We start from the raw sequence: 22484 nt of genomic DNA on the forward strand, positions 1-22484 counted from the left end.
CTTAGATTTGAAAAACATGACAGTAGTGCTCAAGTAATCAGCAATTATGCTGCAATGCTGCTCTCCTTTGTAATGTTAGAGCACTCGCCAAACAACATCACTTTTCATTCCCTGTTTACAGTATGAGTTTGTTCTCCTTGACCATCGTCTCTCTCTGTACGCTGCTCTGAGGAGAAGGAAAACAACTTTTACTCCAGTGACTCGGACTTCGATGATGAGGAGCCCAAAAAGTTCCACATCCAGATCAGACCGGTGGCCAGCAGTAATCGCAGTAACTCTGCTGCCACAGAGAAAGAGCTGAAAGCCACCGTCGGGGCGCTCACTCTGCCGCCCAACAGAGGCGTCCGGCAACAGGTTGTGTTTGTTTTGGTGTTTCTGTCATGTTCTGTATGTTTGTCAGGATCCCTCTGAAGACATTAGCATTTAACCGTGGATGCAGAAATCAAAAAGTCTGTGGTAAATATTCTGAACGCAGGTTTCCCTTACTTAGCTATTCCCTGACATAGATCCATTTCCTGAAGATGTTCTGGCTAGGGCTAAATAGATGGACCTCACTTTAGTATATTAACCTCAGATACTGTGTCCTCAAGGTTGAGAATGAATTGCCATGCTCAAATTTAAACCTGTGTTTTTTTTTTTTTTTTTTATTATTATGGTCTACAATTCCCCTGGAAAAAACGTAACCCACCAAGTAAAATTCATCTACTAACAAGTTTTGTCTGTGTAGCCATAGCTCGATATATCTTATTTATCAACTTTTTATCGAGATTATTTTAAGCCTTTCTGCTGTAAATTCTCACTAGTTCTACTCCGAGGGGAGTCAGAAAGTACTCAGAGAAGGATTTATTCGTTGTTGTTTATGGGATGTTTTTGACAATAATAAAAATATAGAATAACACCATCCTTTTCTTTTACATGAGTCCACTGTATTGACTAAATCTGTCTCCCTCTCATGACTCTCAGGTGTCAGTCAAGTGGCATCTTTCCAGTAAGTTAAGTCAAATGTGTCTGAATGTTGTGTGTTTATAAAGTCATTTTCAGTGCTTGTTAATGTGCAACAAATCTCTGTCCTGCACCGTAAATCAATCAAGGAAATATACAAGAGTCTGTGTACTATATGTAATAGTACAGACTTCTGAAAGGTGTTGTGTCTGCAGGAAACTCAAGTACTGCAGGAGGTCGCTCAGAAGAGGGCGAAGGTGCCTCCCACAGGGGTGAGTCTGACTTTAGTCTCTATGTGTCTGTCCGCCTGTGATGCTCTTCTTTTTATATATATATTTTATAGAGCTGAAACGATTAGTTGATTACTCAATCAACAGAAAATGACTGCAACTATTTTGATATATTGGAAATTGGACTCTGGGACATTGTAATGGGATTTTTTTTTATGTTCTATAGACCAAAAGATGAATTGATTTTCAAGAAAATAATCAGCAGAAAATCATTATTTGTTGCAGCCTTAATTTTGTACCTATCTGTACTACAATGACAAAAGATTATCAGTCATGCAGCGTTAAAGACTGTCATGTTACTTTTAATGGAGGTTTGAAGTTTCTATCCTTTCATTCGTTCATGGCTGTAATTTGAAAAAACATTTTGTCGCACACAACTACTTCTGTAGGAGTGATTATTCTATCCTGCAGCACCGCTCTACCTCCAGCCTGTTTAGCCCCCATGTTTCCCTCTAGGCAGAAAATCTCTTCATTGGCTGACCTTGCATGAACAGCCACCCTCCATTAGTCACACCCGGCCCTCTGCTCGTGCTCCACAGCGTGTTTTATCACCGACAGGATCGTTAAACGGCAGTAGGTTAGGCTGGAGGCTACAACCTGCTGCTTCACAGCAGCGGGGAGTCTTTGTCGTATGTCCAGAGGCCGCAGGATTAACAATGAGCGTCTGATTAAAGCGGTTGCTCTGCAGCTACAGCAGCGGTGGCTGGAGCTTAGTGAGACCAGGCTAATTGCTGGTATGTATCACAGAGAAGGTAATGGCTAATGGGTTTTCCCCTCATGTCTTCCGATCTCAGTCAATCTCAGCCTCCCATCAACGCCGTGACAAAGAACACTGTGCTGCTGATTAGTCCTGATTATGGAACATCCTCTGCTGTGTGTGTGTGTGTGTGTGTGTGTGTGTGTGTGTGTGTGTGTGTGTGTGTGTGTGTGTGTGTGTGTGTGTGTGTGTGTGGTGGTGTGTGTGTGTGTGTTGTCTTGTTACAGATGGAGAGCAGGAGGGCCTACACAGGTCCACCTCCAGTCCTGATCACAGCAGGTGAGACGGCTCTGCTTTTCATATCTGTCTCTGAGCAGTGCAGAGAGGATGACATATTATGTGGAGGTGAAATTGCATCATCAGTGGCATTTTCTGCGGTTTGAGGCTCTTCAGGTTTCCTCCTCACAGTCTTACCACTGTCACCATCTTTGTTTTATTTCCGTCCATCTGCCAGTGTTTCCTTTGTCACCCCACTTCTCTCATTGTCTTTTCCCTCCATCTTAAATTCCTCTGCAGCTAATACAGCACCGTTTTCTTTAATTGGATTTTAGTTGTTTTTAAAGAGAAACAAAATCAAAAAACAGACCAGAGCACCTTTGCAATAGATGCAAAATGTGGTCAACATTACACCCATATGTGGTCCTATTGCAAAATAATGTGCATTCATCTCTTACAATAACTTTAATAAGCTTTCCACATGATTTAGAAACCTGGCTGCAGGAATTTGCTCTCATACAGCCACAATAGTGTTAGAGAGTTTCATCACTGATGTTTAGTGATAAGGTCTGGCTTGTAGTCGGTGTTCCAGTTCATCCCAAAGCTGGTGGATGGGGTTTAGGTCAGGGCTCTGTGCAGGCCAGGCAAGTTTTTACACATCACACCATTTATTTATGGACATGGCTTGCGGGGGTGGGGGGGGGCATTGTCAAGTTGAAACAGGAAAAGTCTTCCCCAAACTGTTGCATTTTTTAAATTTTTCTTCCTACATCCTTTACAATCCCCTAATTTCCTCTTCTCTCACTGACACTCACTCTTCTGTTTTCGCATTTTTTCCCTTTTATCACCTCTCCTCCTCATCACTCCGCTCTCCCTGATCGTCTTCCTCATTCCCTCCTTGTTTCTCCACCAGGTTGAGTTCAACAGCGTCCGGTTCAGACAGTCTATTTGGCCCACCGTTAGAATCTGCCTTCAAGTCCAAAAGTTTTGATGGTCGGGAACAACTCCGAGAGCAGAGCGCTTTTGGTGCCTCTGAATGTAAGAATTGTTGTGTTCAAAATATTTTCTTTGTCTGTTCACGTTGATATCGTATTGGCCCAAATATAAGACAGTCTCCCATTGTCCAACAGTTTTTGGTTAAAATAAACACTGTCACTATCAGACTATCCCAGGTGGGAAGTTTCCCTGAGAAAAAAAGAACCCTCATCCGTGAAGCCTTGAATTTATAATGAGATACTTAAATTAATGAAAAACATAAATCCCTAATTTCTGTAACTTATCTGCTTCACTGGCAGTTAGACATTCTTTTTCATTTATTGCATTTTAAACTTTTATTATAAGTATAAACAAAAACACAAACAAGAGGCAACAACACACAGACCCCACACCCCGATACACCCACTGACATACCACATAAAACGAACAAAAAAAAGGTGCCTAGATATGCTGCATCTTCATTGATGTGATGGAAATGTCCATACATTGTCATAGTCTGTGGATGTACAATGAGTATCATTTAAGAGGTAGTTCAAATAAACTTTATTAAGCCACGCTGAAGAGTGGTATATACATCAAGAAAACATTACATAGTTGCAGCCGAGTGGATTTGCTTTCTGATGTAATCAGTAAATGGACCCCAAATCTTAACAAATGGTATGTATGTAAGTATGAGTCAGATGAGCAGTACTTAATCTCCTGCAAATAAACACAGGAGATCATATCAGTGAGTCACTTCTTAAAGGAATATGTCACCGCTGGAAAGCTGAATATATCTTTAAATTGGGTCACTTATGTAGTAGAAATGTGAAAAAAAATTGAAATTGGTGCCTTCTAGGCCGAGAAAAGCCAGAAAATGTGTTTTGGTCTTATATGGATGAAAAACACCAAATCCCAGAATGCACCTGCTTCGTTGCTTTGAGTCCACTCCCAAGCCACGCCTACCGCTTGACAGACCGACAGAGGCATTCAACTCAACTCAAGCGTGTTTTATTGTCATTTCAACCATATACACGAAACAACGTTTCGCCATCTGACTCAAGTGGTGTTACACATTTAACATATATAAAAACGACATTATATAAAAACGACATACGAAACAGGCTACATTTAGTACACACACTTTATAGGCGCCGTAAAGTTCAGCTAACGCATACTAGCATTAGCGCTTGGTGGGCTGTAAACACCGAGCATAAACACAGCCGTGAATTAGTGTGTAATGTAGAATGGTCGGCATTTAACAGTCACAAACTCCACCAGCAGTTAGCAGTTAAATGGATACAAATCCATTCCATCCACTCGGTGTTAACACAGCCCACCTCTTTTACCTGGCGACAGAGCATCTCTAGCTCGGAGGGCTAGCAGGCCTGGTAGCTGGACAGTCCGGTACACTATTCAGGCAGGTTTCCACAACAACAAAAACACGGCAGTCTCTGAACTCACGTTTGGAGTGTCGTTGAAGTTGGATGTAGTCCAGTTTGTGGTCTAAATGAGCGGACACTTGCAAGCAGGATCCGTAAAGTTCAGCTAACGCATACTAGCATTGGTGTAGCTAAACACAGAGTATAAACACAGCCGTGAATTAGCGTGGAATGTCGAATGGTCGGCATTTAACAGTCACAAGCTCCACCATCAGTTAGCAGTAGCTAGTTGGATTTTATTTCTACACCAGTCCGTTTAACACAGCCCACCTCCACGGGCCGGCGAGAGCAGCCTGGTAGCTGGATAGTCCCGGTTCCGGTACACTGTTGTTCAGGCATGTTTCCACAACAACAAAAACACAGCAGGAGTTTCGTTGAAGGAGGATGTAGTCCAGCTTGTTGTTTAATGAGCAGACACTTGCAAGCAGGATGGCTGGGACAGGTGGACAGCTAGCGTTAGCTTTCCACCTAGCCGATGAGGATGTCCCCTAGCCCGGCCGCGGCATTGAGCGCCACCCGCTGGTCTCCGTGCGAGGCTCACATAGTGTGCCAAGTATTGCGTCTGTAATAAACGTTTCCTCCATATTCTCCGATCTGTACCGATGTATCCCGGTGGTACACACGTCCGGTAGTTTGAATGCAGATAATTGTTGTAAATGTTTTCTGCTGAAAACCGGAGCCTGTTTAGCGAAGATTCAAGATGGCTGACAGTCGTTTTCATTCGAATACCTCGGCCAGACTTCGGCAGTCCAACCCCCTGTGGGGTGTTGAAAACATACGGAAGTAGATCCTACTACTGGCTGTAGTCCTTTGCCTCTGGCCCAAAAATCTTCCAATGACGCAAAAATCGTCATTTTACGTCATCGGAAGATTTTTTCCAGGCCCCAAATGCAGAAATCTCTCGTCTCAGGGGGACATGAGGGAGGGAGGCACGGTCATTCAGAAATACTATCGGGTTTCTACTGATACAAAGCTGAATGCTAAATCGGTGAAGTATCCCTTTAAAACAAGGAGGGGAGGTAGATTTCCATTCTCTCAAAATAATGCCTTTAGCTATAATCATACAAAGCATTAAAGCCTGCTGGGTCTCAAAATGCAGTTCAAAACAGCAAGTACACAGTCTGGGTCGATTTGTTTCCCAAGAATTATACTTAGTAAAAGAAATATTTCCTCCCAAACCCAGAAAAGATTAAAAACATTTTTTTTTTACATTTGTCTTATGATCCTATTAAGTCAGGTCTCTATCCCCTCATCCCAAAAGCTCATCAGATAACTTGGAACCAATTTCCTTACTCCAAGCTTCCCTTAGAGAATTGGAACAGATATGAATATCCGATGTGTACAGGTAGGGGACGTGAGACATGTGGTCACAGGAAGTGTGTTGGAGATGTTAATGTGTCAAACATTAACAATGTTTCTAATCTGCAGGAAACCCAAAAAATGACTCTGAAGGACACCAAATTCTGGCTGAAAAAAGCAAATTTTCTTGTTGATAAAGAGGTCTCTAATTGTAATCCCTTTTGACTTTTTGAGTTTTATTTGGTACTTGCTCCATTCAAAGAGAAAACCAGCTTCTATAATTATATTTAAATGTATAGTCCTCAAATCTAATATGACCCCCACCTTTCTAAACGTATCATCCAGAAAATAATATTGAGTTATATTTGGGCCAATATTGTACCTTTTAGGTTAATAATGTGTTTTATGTATTTTACTTTTTTGTACTGAAAGTTTAATTTACAACTGCAGATCAGTAATTACATCTTTGAGTTCTTTGTCTCTGCTGGTATTTTCTGCATTGTGTTGATGCCCTGTAATGTGTTTGATGTGTGTGTGTGTGTGTCAGATGCTGCCTTCTCGTCCGACTCCTCCTCTCCGGAGAACGTTGAAGACTCTGGCCTGGACTCACCTTCCAATCAGCCCCTTGGGCCCTCCCCTGAGCCGGTGGGTTGGGCGGCTTGGCCTCCTGTGTCACAGAGTAAAGAACAGACACAAACACTGGGACGACCTGCGGACCCTTTCCTCTCTGCTTTCCGTGACCCCTCTCCTGGTCGGAGTCCTCACCCGCAGGACCCCCCCGCCAGCGTCTGGTCCGTCGCCTCGTCACGTCCCTCTCGTGTCCCCCCAGATATGGACCCCTCATCTCTGCGGTTCCCTGCTTTCTCCCAGTCCCTCCCCCCGCCTGAGATGGAGTCGTCGGTGTGGAACTGCAAACACATTCCCCCCGAGGACCCCTTCCTCGCCGCGTTTGAGAGGACTGTCACCCAGGAGACTTTAAACCTGTCTGACGCCTGGGCGCGTCCTCCGCCTCGGCAAACTCAGGGGGGCAGGGGGATGGAGGTGCGAGGGGACCCATTCTCCATCGCCTTCACTGACACCAAGACACTCCCAACCTCATCCTCCTCGTCCTCTTCATCCTCCTCTAATCGTAAAGACAGAGACAGAAAACGAGATCAGAGCCTCCCGCCTCCTCTTACTTCTGATGACCCGTTTGCGATCACAATGATTGGAAGCCCAACGCACCAGTCATCGATGGCTGCAGCAGCTGGGTTGATCCCTCCACACAGCAGCAGCAGCAGCAGTGGAGGTGGTGGTGGCTCTACCAATAGCAGTAGGCTGGTACTCAATGCTAATTCAAGCTCTTTGCCCGCAGCTCAGCCCAAGAAGGAGCTGATGCATTGGAACTCTGTCCACAACCCGTTTAGTGAAAGTGTCTTTGGAGTGCTGAGTAGCTCCAAAACACAGGAAGGAGGAGGGAAAGGAGAGGGAGGAGGAGGAGGAGGGGGGGGAGGAGGAGGAGGAGGAGGAGGAAACATCGATCATCAGATAGTGAGCCACGCAGGAATGCCCCTCCACTCACGAGGCACTCAGGACCACAGGAGGATCTGTGTTTTTCCACAGATAAAGATCAAGACTGCCTGGATCTGAACACTCCGATATCATGCAGTGTCAGTTCGCACAAGGGTACTGATTTCTTTTTTCTTTTCTTTTTTGGCATTTCAGGTTTTATTGTGGCTGGCAGCAAATAAACATTTGTATGACCACACCATAAGCCTATCATCCGAGTGATTTGAAGACTTTGGGCTTCAGTAAATTCAATTAGATTTTCTGACATTTTGTAGACCAATCGATTTAATGAAAATAATCATTAGTTGTAGTCCTAACTGATTTTGTTAGGATTAGTTATAAATCATTTTAAAAATTACCATTTCATCATACATAGCCTACATCTTTTTCTCAGGAAAGAAAAATAACAATTACTTTAAAGTTCTTACACTCCATAAAGTCATATTGACAAGTAGATCAAATCAAAAACTCCTTTACTGACTGTAAAAGAACCAAAGAAATCCCACACATTGTCCATTCTTTGTACTTACTTTATTAACAACCTTCATCCGGTAAAATTTCTGGTTCTTTCTCCCTAAAGAGCAAAATCTCTGAAGGATATTGAGATACCAACAGGATGATAAATCCCTCCATTAATCCAATACAAATCTATTGTTATGAGGTTTTGCGCCAGCTTGTATTTGGCAGCTCGTCTCGTTCAGCTCGTCTCCGGCTGCTCTGAACACAACTTCTGACTGATTTAAGAGGATGTCCTTCTCTTATAATCTTGTGATTTCAGATTTTGGCTTTTAGTCACGTTGTGTCTCTGTGTGTTTTGTAAGGGTCCAAACACAACTTCAGACAGGACACAACTGAAGTGGTCACAGCGGCACCACCGAGAGCAACCCGGGCCAAGAGGACTTCAGGCCGACTCAGCACCTGTGAGAGAGTGAGTTAACTGCTCAGCTAATTTGATAAATAGCTATTCTCTTCATATTAGGTTCCCTCTAATACTCTATTGTATTATTTAGATATGGATGCTGAAACATTACTCAGTAAAAACAAAAATCTAACTCCCTCCAATATAATAGTCTTGTAATACTGTAAATATGACCTTTCTGAGGGTTCTAATGTTTCTAAAATCAAAATGATAAATATCATATAACCAAATTTATGTAAACTGCATATAAGATAAGATAAAACTTTATTGTGAAAATGTTATTGCATCTTCTGCTCCAACAATCAACAGATAACATTAAAAAACACAAACATAAAAAAACATCTGTACAGTCACCCAACAAACATCTGACACACCTTTCCGTCTCACACACACACACACACACACACACACACACACACACACACACACACACACACACACACACACACACACACACACACACACACACAAAATCCAAACATGTAATATTTATGATTCATGATTACAGTCCCGCAATGATACACAGATCACATGTTTGTGTGGGGAGAGAAGTAGGGGCTGTTATCCCTACTTCTCTCCCACACACGAACATGTTTGATCCAGTAGGGGCATCATCTATATGACAATAGTACCAATACTGCCAATATTTGTGTTTCAGTCCCGGTCTCTGTGCTCCTCCCCACTGCCGGAGCCCAGCCCTTCCCTCACCTCCTCCTCCTCCTCCAGCCCCAGTGATTGGCCTCAAGCTAGCAGCGACTGGTGGAGTCAGAACCGAGCGCCCAGTCCTGCCAGGGCAGGACAAGCCTCACCGCTGCCCTACCAGCACCAGGACCACCAACAAAGACAGTGTAAGCCTCAGCGCATAAATAAAGTCCCGCCACAGGATGGATGTTTGAAAGTAGCGGCGAGGTTTCTGTTAAAGTGAGCATTCAGCTTCAAGAGAGACGGATATACTTAAGTTGTTTGAGGGTTTGGAAGATACGCTTATTCACTTTCTTGCAGAGAGTTAGATGAAAAGATTGATACCACTCTCATGTCTGCACATTAAATACTGTATGAAGCCACAGCCAGGAGAGTTTTAGCTTAGCTTAGCATAAAGACAAGAAGCATGGGGAAACATCCACCCTGTACATCCCCAAAAAATCTGGCTCATAACCCCCTGGAAAACTGTGATTTCATTAAACAATTAAACAAACAAGATATAACGTGTTAATGAGCTTTAAACGTGTTGGCCTTCGGACAGAGTGACAGTGTTATCGATCTTTTCATCAAATGAGAGTATTTCCCAAAATGTCGTACTCCTCCCATAAACATGACTTAATTCATGTAAAACTCATTATATTGACACTACTGTATATTTTGGATTCTCACATTTGTTCTCCACAGTGCACCTGTCCCGAGGCCCCAGTCCCATTTCCCTTAGCACACAGGAGGCCTGGCCGGTGGCAGCAGCCATAACAGAATATATCAATGCCTACTTCAAAGGTGGACAACACAACCGGTCAGTATGATGCTACTTACTAAAAATAAAATCATGCACATCCTCTGCTCTTCCAAGGCAACTCCTCTGATTTTACAGTGTTTCTAGGACTTGCAGAGTTTTACTGCATATGTAAAAAAAAAAAAGAAGTGAAGTGATGTCATTTGAATCAGCATCGGTCGAGTTTGAAGAAGTTTGAAAATGAAAAGAATATGGGGGTATGGAGTTCTAAAAAAGTGAGTTTACCAGACCTCTGTAGCTCGCTCCTCATCTCTGCTCGAGGATACAAGGATGCAACACACCCGAATCACCAACTGTCGCGGTGACGTTGCATTGTGGGTAATGTAGGCGCCAGTTTTTGACAAAGAAGAAGAGTACATGAAATTTAAAAAAAAATCATCTGACTTTATTTCCAAAATGCAATTGATTGCATCTTTTGTTAGACCACCCTGTCTGGTAATCACCCATGTCTTTCAAACTCTCTGCTCCCAGTTTGTACAGGCATTCTGTTAAAAATGTAAAGTCTAAAGCCCAATTTGAGATAATCCTGATAACATCATTAGGGTTATTATGTCAGACTTTGGAAAGTCCCCTCCAGAGCCATGTAAGGCTAATACAAGAGTCTCCGTCAGCTGAGTAGCACTCCTCTTGACGCGTAAACTGATGTGTAAAATGTGATGAATTTCCCATTTAATGACATCTATAATGCCTATTTGTTGGCAGCCTCATTAACAGGATTAATTTGAGTTTCCAACTTTCTCCAGCTGCCTTGTGAAGATCACAGGCGACCTGACAATGTCTTTCCCTGCTGGCATCACCCGGATTTTCACAGCCAACCCAAACGTTCCCGTGCTCAGCTTCAGACTCGTCAACATCTCAAAGATCGATCACTTCCTGCCAAATCAGAAGCTGCTCTACAGGTCAGCCGCCGTCTGCATGTTGAGTCACAACTTTGTTTTGTTTTTTACTGTAATGCGATCCTAACCGTCCTCCTGTCTCTGTCTCTACAGTGATCCGTCTCAGAGTGACCCAGATACCAGAGACTTCTGGTTCAACATGCAGGCTCTGCAGCTCTACCTGCAGAGAGAGGCTGAACTCAACCCTCAGGCCTCGTACTACAACGTCGGCCTGCTCAAGTATCAGGTCAGGGTTTAAAATGCTAATATTTAATGCCTATTTGGGCCATTTTAATATAATTTCTCCTTATCAGTCGCACATCTCGGATTGTGTTAATTAAAACTTCTTTAAGATAATAAACATTCAATACTGATGCTTTATTTTGCAAGTCCTTAATTCACGAATAATGTTCTAATGATTGGCAAGAAGTTTACTGGAAAGAAAATAGAATTTTCCTTGAAAGAAAAGCTCCATTTAAGTAAATCTTAAAACACTATTTGTTTATTATTGGAAAATGTATTTTTTATATCTGTTGAATTTTATGTTTCTTTGGAGACAAATTTCAGTAACGCTTTACTTAAAGGTATCTACATAAGTGACATGAGCGACATGATACTGTCATGAACACATAACACTAACCCTAACCCTAATCCTAACCCTAACCCTAATTTATGAATGATACTTAATGACAGAAGCGTTATGTCATAAACGTTTATGACTTTGTTATGTTTATGACACGTTCATGACAGTGTCATGTCACTCTTATGTAGATACCTTCAAGTAAAGTGTAACCCAAATTTCACATTTCTGCTGTGCTCTGACTGGAGGACTCTGTGTATGTTTTAATTGAACACTCTTTTTCCCTCAACTTAGTACCAAATTAAAAGTGTTTCCTTGAAAACATTTTTGGCAATTATCAGAAAATTCTTTACAAATTAGGGACCCACAAAATTCTCCAATGTTTCTTCAGGTGTCGTCTCAGGACCCGGGGCGGGCTCCCCTCCTGCTGTCCGCAGAGTGTCAGCGCAGCGGCACCGTGACCCGGGTGTCCCTGGATTACCACTGTTGCCCTGCCACCGCACCCTCCACCCAGCTTGCCGCTGTCCAGGTGCTGCTGCCATTAGACCACACTGCCACAGACCTGCAGTGCCAGCCACCCGCCTCCTGGTGAGTAATGCTGTAATATTTGGACAGATAATGAGCAGCTTCTGTTGACTGTTAACGGTCAGCCGCCTGTAAGCGGTTTAGCAGGAACCTGCCCTGTTATGTACTTGAGTCAAGATTATTTGTAATGGACAAATGGAATTGAACCATGTAATCATAATTAGAGACCAACGTTTTAGGCAGTATCGGTATCGGCTCCGATACTGCCTAAAACGCTGGTATCGGGAAGTACTGGAGTTTATGTACCGATAATAAAGCCCTAAAGGAAATCTACGTTAAAGTAGTTTATTAATGTTCTTTTTCCGTTTATAACTGACTGTCAAACTGGATAATAAAAGAAAGTTCTGTGGCATTCATATTTTCTGTTTGTTCATATTTCACAAAGAGTTTAACCTGAGCCAGACCGACAGCAAAGATAGAAATAATATTCCATCCATACAGGGATAGTAGTATACAGTTGTTAAAACATAATAAAATATATGAAACACTAGTATCGTATCGGCCGATATGCAAGTTCAGATCCGAATCGGTATCGGGAAACAAAGAATGGTATCGGGCCATCTCTAATAATAATGTAAACATTTTCATGACATATTTAATCAATCGCTTGTTCGTCTGATTAGTCGACTAATTGTTTCAGCTCCAGTGTAACTGCAAAGAATCTAATCAAATTTAAAATAACTAGTGCTTGAATATTAGTCAACGAATCAGTTAGTCAAGCAGCGGAAAGTATTGATTACAGATGAATAATTGACTTCATTCATCAAGCAACAAGACTTGCTAACTTGCTAATGTTTAGCAGATACGTTTACCCTGTTCACCATCTCAGTTTAGCTTGTTAGCATGCAAATGTTAGCTAATTAGCAAAGTACAGTTAGGCTGATTGGAATGTCATTAGTTTTGCTGGTCATGAACGCAGATATTTCACAAATTAAAATGACTTGCTAATGGCGCTAGAGGAAAAGTTAGAGAATCATGAATGTTGTAACAATTCATCCTGAGGGAGACCTAAAGGTCTGTGTATGTTGGTTCCAGCTTCTCAAATGTGAGGATTGTTTTCTGCCTATTATTATTATTATTATTATTATTATTATTATTATTATTATTATTATTATGTAAATTGAAAATCTCTAACAAATCTCTTGTGATGGGCATTTTTTGCTGTTTTCTGACATTTTACAGTATATACTCAAATAATAAATGGATTAATCAATAAAAAATGATTGTAAAAAGAGTACCTACTTGCTTATCGCTGGTAACACGTAATGTAAGAATTTGAGGATGACTGTGATGGTGCAAGGTGGAGACTAAGAAGCAGTTTAGACCTGACTGACTATTTATATGCCTCTGCAGGAACGCTGAGGAAAGACGGCTGCTGTGGAAACTCCCCAACATCTCCCCGACCAACCACAGCAAAGGTCAGAGCTCTGCTGCTGCTCTCAGTTTGCCTCTTTGCTTTTTTTTTTTTTTACCCCTCATTGAACAAGGACACGTTCAATAAGAAGAGAACAAAACATACACACAAAGATGCACATACTCAAACCTTGACGTCTAACTTGTTTTGTGTCTATCATAAGCCGCCAGCCGATTCTTATATTTGCCTCCTCATTAAAATGAGTGCCAGAATTATTTTCTACTTCATTGCGTTCTTGTCGGATTCACATCTCTATATTGTTTCGACAAATTAAGGCGAGAGTAATTACAATCTCTGCACTCCGCTTCTCTTTAAAAAAAAAAACAACTAAAGTCTGAAGGCGTATCATATTGTTTTAACGGCAGCATTAGAATTTGAACGTGGCAGCTGCTCTCATCAACTGACACGAAGGAAAGCATAAAATGCTCCTCTTTTATTTTGTGTCAAATTGAGCGTTGCTCATATTTCACGTCGTAAATGGTGCACAGATAAGAGACGGCGTGTAAAAGAATCTTTCAAGGCTGGAATTGAAGATGGGAAAGTCCAAAATTAAACCAAACTTCTGCTCGAGGTTTCCTTCGCCTGCCTGCTTCTTTGTACCAGACACCCACATTTCTTCTTTTTATTTTATTCTGTTTTTTGTCTTTTTCATCTAATGATATATGTTTACCTTGACGTGAAGCTGCAGGTTTGGAGAACAGAGAAAAAGAGACTATTCATAGCTGTCAGTGATGGTTGGGATGTTAAAATGTTTATGGTTAGAAGATTTCTCTGGTTTATGAGCCAATGACAAAGCACTGAAAGGTCACCATAACTCCTCCCTGTCCCTTCTGGAAAAATATGGTTTATTTACCACTAAAATGTTAAAAGTGCAGCTTTACATGAACAATGTCTGGAAGGGTTGAGCCAGTAATTCATTTATTTTACATCCTAAATTTATCAGCATTTCTCCTCCTATTCCTTTTAAGCTGCATGTCTTTATCACTCATAATTCATTTTATGAACGTGGGAGTGTTTGTGAAATTTACATACAGAGGTCAGAAGATGATAAGGCTTATATGTTGAGCCAGGGCTAAATTTGGTTGAAAAAGAGAAGTTTTTTTTTTTTTGTATTTTGATTACGCATCACTGTTTCAACAGCATTTACAGTACATGGCTGTGTTTGCGTGTGAAGCTAATGCTTTTGAAACTGCTGTCGAACTGTTAAATGTAGTATAAATGTGTTTTAAAAGGAGAAAACTTGGAAAAAATCTCCAATCTCATCTCCGACGTCTCCCACAGCCCTATCACATGGGCTCAGATACCCATTCATCATAGCCGTAGTAATAATAATAATAATAATAGTCATAATATTGTTTTATACAGCACTTTTCAAAATAAAATAACAAAGTGCTATACATGGTTGAACCAGGATTAAAACATTTCAGGACTGCAATGAGGCAAATAGAATCAGACAATTAAAAATAAAATGGAATAAAATACCCAACAATACAGTAATATAAGAAAAAAAAACTATAATAATAAAACAGATGAGCTAGTATTAATGCATCTTCAGTATTTTACAGCAGAGAAAACCCATCACACACAGATGAACATACTGTTGTCGATTTGTTGCCTATATAAATCCATACAAGACATACAGTCCCGTATTTGCCAATGGTTAGAGTTGGTCTCTCCTCTTCGATGATCAATCAGGTTTGCTTTCAAACCATTACCATTTGGAAAAGCAGAAGCTGTACGTTTAACAGTTTATCCATTACTTTCAGCTGTCCACTTTGACCTCTCTGCTAGCTTGTTTGCTAATTAGTCTTCTTCTTAGAACAGTCTTCAAATATATTATTTGTATTTTATTTTATTTTTTTTATGTACTATAGAAAATTTCACTGAAAGGCAAGGATGTTTTCTTGTTGAACAACAAAGTAGTCCAGCACTTTACTCAGAAATTTGGATCATGATCAAGTGGTTTGTGAAATGCATGGAAAACCTGCTTCTTTATGATAATTATGATGATTATTATAATGTTAAAAAGAGAAACACCCACTGTATTTTTGACCTTTATCCTTCATGTTTCTCATGTATCTGTCTCTCTGCCTGCCGGCGGTGTCCCAGGCTCAGGTACTCTGTGTGCCAGCTGGCAGTGCCTGGAGGTCCCACGCGGCCCTCCGCCCAGCCTGGCTGTTCAGTTTGTGGGCTCCGGGGCCTCGCTGTCGGGCATGGACGTGGAGCTGGTGGGCAGCCGCTACCGCATGTCGCTGGTCAAAAAGAGATTCGCCACAGGTGACACTGAACTGGCACACTTACATACTGTACATATGACGTTATAGTATGGTAAAGTCTTAAACCACATTTTCCGAGGCATTCCATTTGTAGCATCTTATCAATATGTATATTTGTCCGGTGTGGCCGGGTTAGCTCAGTTGGTAGAGCGGGCGCACATGTATGGAGCACGTTTGCTCCTCGACGCAGCGGTCGCGGGTTCGGCTCCGAACCTGTGGCCCTTTGCTGCATGTCATTCCCCCTCTCTCTCCCCTTTCATGTCTTCATCTGACCTATCAAAATAAAGGCATAACATGCCCCAAAAAATAATCTTAAAAAAAAAAGAAAATATGTATATTTGTCCGAATAGACACTATGAAGACGTTCTATTTTTTATGACACACTATACTATGACTCTTTTATCACACTTTTATGACATACTATACTATCACTTTTGTGATTTTTTTTTTTTTTTTAATGACATTTTTACGATATACTATACTATGACATTTCTTCATAATTTTTATGGCATACTTTTTTATGACATTCTATACTATCACTTTTATGAAACTAAATATATACTATGACCTTTTATAAGTTTTGTTTAACGACCTACTATGACTTTTTATGACATTTTTATAGCATACTTAATTACTATGACATTTTTATCACACTTTTAGGACATACTACACTACGACTTTTTATTATATTTTAAATTACAAGCATACAAAACACAAAGACAGATTTATGATAAATACAATAAAACAAGAGAATAATCAACGGTTAAGAAATGGGATAAGTTTGGTGATTCATTAAGTGGTTTATTGTAACTAAAATATGTTAATTTTGTTCAAGGGGAATGTTTTAACAAACTAAATATTCTATGTTGTTATCCAGTTTCACTAAATAAGGAAGTTGCTAGAAACATTTTACCCATACTGTGGGTCTACTTTAGTTTGTGGCTTATTAGGCGATGCATTTCCTTTTTGTTTGACAGGGAAGTACTTGGCCGGCTGCTCTTTGTGAATCGTGTGAAGGACCATCACTGCAGGCTCAGAGAACTTTGCACTTTTTTTTCTTCAACCGAGAGTCGGACAGAGGAGAGATGACCGTAGAAAATTGACGGATCTACCTGAAGAGACCGAAGTTTTTGATTACTTGTTTGTGTGTGTGTATCTGTTTCGCTTCTGCCTTGCAGGAGGAAAGCTCTTTTTCTATTCAAATCATGTTTTGAGACTGCAAACTGAGCTAGGTGTCAGAACTTTTCTTGAATTTTAGAGGAAAGGAAAATAAAGTTAGTATGGAACCAAGTTGCCATGGAAACTAGGATTTTTATGTAAATACTGTATGGAGGAAATCTCTGGAGAAACTTAAAAGATCGAACGAGTCAGTTATGAACAAAGATCTTCTACCAGACCTTAGAAAAAGGAATGTTTGTAAATCTGCTGTTTGTTCCAAATTGAGGTTTTGTGATGTTGTTTGATAAAAAAATAAATGTGCTCAAATGTCTTGGTTAACACCAATTTATTACACATTGTAACCCAAGTACAAAATACAGCTGAACTATGCAGTTTATTACAGACCATCATCTGTCCTTAGGATAGTTAAAGTGTAGTCAAGAACAGGTTTAAAAATGCACAAAAATAAGGGTTCAGTATACTTGTAAGAATAACCAAATCTAGTTCAATAAAAAATAATCCTCCGCCAAAAATCTAAAACAGCCTTACAAAACATTACAAAGTACACACAGAAATTACTTTCTCAAAGCACTTGAAGGCAAATTACTGTGACAGGCACAACTTACAAAAAGCCTTAAATAACTCAAGCTCAAGGATTCTCATCGCTACAACAAAATCATCCAAGGGGGAATAAATCAACCAAACCAATTTCAACACAAAGCTGACATTCCTCTCGTTACAGTTTGATAGTGTACTCGGGCGCGGTAACGCCACAGTAATAATTGAAATTTCATACATTGAACAATTGAGATTGGAAACAAATTTACCACACACACCAGTCTAATCAATTACACATCAAAGCATTTTCTTCTGATACAATGTGACCAAGTACAGTGTGAGGAGAGAGATTAGGCAAAGACCGAAGGCCACAGAGCACAAACCTTCTAAATCATACAAAGAGAGATTTTTATATATATATATATATATATATAAAATTATTTATTTATTTATTATGGACAAACTCCCCAAATACACTGTATTTTTCTATCTAATTCAAACAGAACATAAGACTTTAATCTGAGTAACAGCATGAGGTCAAGTATCTGAAGTCAGGGAGCGTGTGCCGGCTCAGATGCCAACGAGATCCTCTTTCTGTGTAAGAGTTTTGGTTTTACAGGTCCATCGCTCAAACTTGTATTGATTGAGCCGTTTTAGATGAAATGCACAACCACTTTTTAATCAGGAAATGAGGCTCAATGAGACAGACCAGATTCCAGTTTAGGTTTTAACATCCCTTCTCCATTAAGTCGATTACTCTGGATGTATTCCCAACTCTCTGGCAGCTGAGTGAACCACCACAGGTCTGCACATATGAGTCACTGAATAAGGACTTACTAATGCAACCTCACAGCACACTGAGGAGCTATCGCAGGATTGAAAACATTTGTCGAGAACTATTTACATGAAAGGAAACAGGAGTGGGAGACAGAAACCGCAACAGTGGCTACATTTTTTTTTTTTTTTTTTAAATACTTGCCTCATGTCATCTGAGCCGAACAGCATAGAAATCTATTGAGGGGGCACCGGGGTAGCTCAGTTGGTAGAGCGGGCACCCATATATAGAGGTTTACTCCTCTGAGTGTCCTGTAAAAATAAAGGCCAAAAATGCCCAAAAAAATAATCTTAAAGAAAAAAGAAAATGTTGAGGTAAACAAACCGACATCTTACACAGCCAAGGTAACATACGGAGTTCCCTGCCTTCTGGACTACTGCGAGACTATGAGGCCCTACAGAGCCATGACTGTGGCTAAGCTGAGGGGAAGGTCCTTTGGGTCAGTAGGTTGCATGTTGTTGTTGTTTGTTTGTTTGTAGTGTGCGTTTGCTGCGAGCTGCAGCAGAGGCAACAAGGAGTATATACACCTAATCACTGTTAAAGGTGCTTTGAATGTCTGAGGTTTGGAGACGATACATTCATACTGCGGTAGAGGCACAGCTGAGGGACAGATAGACATCTGTAGTGGTGGTTTCAAGGTTAGCGATCTAAGGCACTCAAATGACACTATGGCACAGCTAGTTGAGATTTTTTTTTTTCTAAAAAGAGAGCGAGAGAGAAGACAAATCACATAAACACCACACACCACCACTCAAAGTTACACATCCAATAAAAAGGTACTGCACAAAGTCTTTCACAGTTGCAACAAGAAACGGAAAGAAAATCAGACCTGTGTTACACACCTGTGAGTAAAAAAAACAACAACAAAAAACCGATGCGAGCTTCCTGGGAGAAAAGATCACCATTCTCAAACGCTAGCGGGGGCGAGGACTGACATTGCTACTTTCTTCTCTATGTACATTGCACGCATACACACACTCTGCAGGAGGACGCGGTGTGCTTGGCCCCTAAAGCCACTGCATCCCAAAGAGCCTCAAAAGCCACTTTAGGGTCAGATGCTGGTCCTTGTGGCTTTCAGTCCGGCCCCGTTCAGACTCGACTCACATCTCCTGCAGAGGGTGGCTCATGTCAATCCTCTCTCTCTTTACAGCTGGTTCAGTAGGCCCTCTGGATGTATCAGCATCACTGCCAAGGTCACTCATGTCATCGGAGAAGGAGGCATCTAGTGGCACAGGGAGAGAGGGGATTGTTGAAATTGTTTAGTTTAACGTCACCTGGGACTCTAAAATCACCCTATAACCGATGCAGAGAATGTGAAACAACAGAAGCAAAAGGACAAATACAGCCAGGTTTAAAAGCTACAATACAAATCTATCCCCACAATATAAAGAAGGCCCAAGTAAGGATTGTACATTAAGCATTTTAATAGCAACTCAACACCTATAACAGATAAATGTTTCTCTGTATTTTTGTTACTGTCAACACATCCCATGAAAACCCCCAAATCAGTAACTAATCGGTTTCTCAATACTATTTGTCTTCCTCACCCTGTCTGTAGCCTACAGCCCAAAGCCCATTGATTCCTACTGCAGATGTTAGTCTTTAACCCTTTAATGGTCCCACCCCCAGTGTCTTTGGCCATTAACAGAAATCTTTTCTTTTTTTTTTATCATGAGCCTCTTCCAAACAGTAAAACAGAGTTTCTTTTTTATTACACATCTCTTTTAATTGACAATAGCCTTGTGTAAATTCAATCTAATTTTAATAATATTATTATTATTATATACTGTATATTCCAAATATAACACAACTTATATTGTGCTTAAGTTTGGCTTTGTAGGACTAAGTCATCAGACTTTTGGGGTTATACAGGCAATACTTGTTGGAAAGATTTATTATGAATTGATGTGCTTGGGGCAGAGTGTCTCAGACTGAACACAGGGTTGTTTTTGTGTCTTTTCATGGTGTTGTTATTTTTAGAGAATATCACAAGAGTGATCCTTTTTTTTGGGGCTTTCTCTTTATTTGAAAGTGGATAGACATGAAAGGGGGAGAGAGATGGGGGATAACTTTTTTCATTTTTGAAAACCCATAGCCAGCTAGCTAGGATATAACCAGACTAAATTCCAAACCAGCACTATCAATAATAAAGGCTTACCTTTTTCCATGAGTGATGGCATCATAGAGGTCAGGTCACTGAACTGGGATTCAAGAGATCAGAGAGCATTAGCCAACAAAACAATTTTCAACATCGTCATTGAAGTGTTTCGAGCAACCCGAGCATTTTCAAATATCTTCCTTCTTACCTCTCCCATGACAGCAATAGGAGTTTCTCCGGTGGCCTGAGCCACGCGGTGTTCCACCAAGTAAAACATGTACTCATCATAGAGCAGGCGGATCAGGTGGAAAGAGCCAAAACTGGCTGCACTACGCAGGGTCAGGTCTCTGATCACCATGGAGCTACAGGAAGGAGACATAGGACAAAACAGATGATCTGTAAAATGCTGTTTGTAGGGACTAAAGTGTAAACGGCCTCATTGTTTGCCCCTTGTACCTGTAGAAGGACCATTTGAGCAGGAACTGGCGAGCAGCTTTGGGGAAGCTGGGGCCGCCCTGGTGAGGCTTCAGGACCTGAGAGACCACGTTGTCGAGCCAGGTAGCCCACTGGTCCAGAGAGCTCTGCTGTTGCAGGGTGACCTTAAAGTCCTGCTCCAGACGCTGAACCACACTCTCGTCACACTGACACACCCAAGACGCCTGCTCCTGTTAGACACAACAAACACACCCAACCACATTGAGCAAGAAACCACAACGCACAGCGAGAGACGGAAAACAGGGAGAGAGTCGACACGCGTCAACAGTCTGCACCACCTGACATTTTAAGTCTTGACGTTAAATAAGCAGGGACGCTGTCAGATATGTTTACCTGGACGTTGGCAAAGTCCACCCGGTTGAGGTCAGAGAGCATCTGGTTGATCTGGGAGGTGTTCTGGAGGACGGCGCGGGCCGCCTGGGCCAGATGGTTGAGACTGGTGTAACGTCTCAGCGTCTGGGCAAACGCACTGACCACTGCCACCTACATCACGACAGAGACAAAACCAGAGAATCCGTTATACATCCTGAGATTTTAATGTCACTCTGTGGTTTTGTGTTTTATAACTATAATAAAACTGCTTCTGGTACTGACAGGTTTCCTGTGTGACAGGATGGTGTAAATATGAAGCTATGTCTTGCATCTACATAAACATGAATCATCTTTAATCATCAACTTCAATGTCACTGAAGAGGTGGCAGGAACTGTGCATAGTAACATATGACACTTATGGCTCACAAACCAGCCACATGAGATGATGGGTAATTGTGAAGGCTGGAGAGGAAATGTGGTCAATTAAATGAGCCGCTGTTGAGATTTTCTTGTTACCTTGGTGCGAATAATCTCTTGAGGAAAGTTGGTCATTGCTGTCGTCAGCCAGCCCTCCAGACTCTTGGCAAAGTTACGAATGGCCTGAGTGAGAGTGCCTGAAGAAACAGAACCAGAGCCTGGATTACAAACTGACAAAATCCCTTATATGCCACCTTGTTACTTTTATTTGTACTGTAACTTTAAAATGATGTCAATAAAAGTATTGGCTAATGTGTTAACAGGTCACTGTTGGCTTACAGAAAAAGGCGGGGGGGGGGAAACCGCCTGGATTACAATCGAACTTTACTTCATTTATCTATACATTAAGCATAAGTACAGTTTTGAAAACACAGCCATCTGCAATACACAAGTCATCAATAACATCTTATTAAAATCATAATGAATAAAATGATCAATAGTACTGACTGGGAACAGGACGCAGCACATCAGGAATGAGGATCTCTACCAGAGCCTGGTAGAGGATGTGATCACAGCTCCTCATCCATAGTCTGATTGGTTCATATTTACACAGAGCCACCAGCTTCTCTCTGGGGATCACACCCTCCAGGTCATCATCACTACATGAAGACGGGAGGGCGGAAAAAAGAAATATACCCAAATTATAAATACTGCTGTCTTTCAAATAAAATGTGGCAGACAGTCAGGTAAAACGATTTTTGACTTCACTGTTAAAACAGAAGACTTAATCTAGCTCAGACATCACACTTAATGTAAAAGTAAGTAGTAGTTTTCTTTTCAACATTGAAGCTCTTCCTGTATTTGTGATCTGACCTATTGGAGATAGTGGTATTTCCATCACTAGATGGCGGTGTTGAATACCAAAAGGTCTGCCAGAGTTTCTCAATGTAGTGGAACTGGAGGTTCATCACCACATCCAAAGTAGCCTGCAG

The 22484-nt window shown here is 41.2% G+C and overlaps 2 protein-coding genes across 4 annotated transcripts in view; one reads left to right on the forward strand and one right to left on the reverse strand.

Moving 5' to 3' along the window:
- Positions 1-16723, forward strand: part of fcho1 (FCH and mu domain containing endocytic adaptor 1) — a 63386-nt gene extending 46663 nt beyond the window's left edge. Inside the window, 16 exon segments of the mRNA XM_039811643.1 lie at positions 161-354; positions 964-988; positions 1158-1214; positions 2217-2268; positions 3119-3243; positions 6469-7397; positions 7400-7586; positions 8291-8397; positions 9047-9236; positions 9775-9889; positions 10633-10788; positions 10879-11011; positions 11736-11932; positions 13283-13347; positions 15453-15620; positions 16597-16723. Coding sequence (XP_039667577.1) covers positions 161-354; positions 964-988; positions 1158-1214; positions 2217-2268; positions 3119-3243; positions 6469-7397; positions 7400-7586; positions 8291-8397; positions 9047-9236; positions 9775-9889; positions 10633-10788; positions 10879-11011; positions 11736-11932; positions 13283-13347; positions 15453-15620; positions 16597-16625 — 2729 coding nt within the window. The 3' untranslated portion in view covers positions 16626-16723.
- A 383-nt stretch (positions 16724-17106) lies between these two features.
- rfx2 (regulatory factor X, 2 (influences HLA class II expression)) overlaps positions 17107-22484 on the reverse strand; it is a 28508-nt gene continuing 23130 nt past the window's right edge. For all 3 annotated transcript variants that reach the window (XM_039810670.1, XM_039810669.1, XM_039810668.1), the window contains 8 exons: positions 22366-22478; positions 22000-22151; positions 21592-21689; positions 21097-21246; positions 20725-20933; positions 20477-20630; positions 20329-20371; positions 17107-19392 (listed from right to left, as the gene is read on the reverse strand). In XM_039810670.1, coding sequence (XP_039666604.1) covers positions 19271-19392; positions 20329-20371; positions 20477-20630; positions 20725-20933; positions 21097-21246; positions 21592-21689; positions 22000-22151; positions 22366-22478 — 1041 coding nt within the window. In that variant the 3' untranslated portion in view covers positions 17107-19270. The remainder of the gene's footprint in view (positions 19393-20328; positions 20372-20476; positions 20631-20724; positions 20934-21096; positions 21247-21591; positions 21690-21999; positions 22152-22365; positions 22479-22484) is intronic.

Source organism: Perca fluviatilis, chromosome 9 (genome assembly GCF_010015445.1).
Source record: "Perca fluviatilis chromosome 9, GENO_Pfluv_1.0, whole genome shotgun sequence".
In the NCBI taxonomy this organism is placed as follows: Eukaryota; Metazoa; Chordata; class Actinopteri; order Perciformes; family Percidae; genus Perca; species Perca fluviatilis.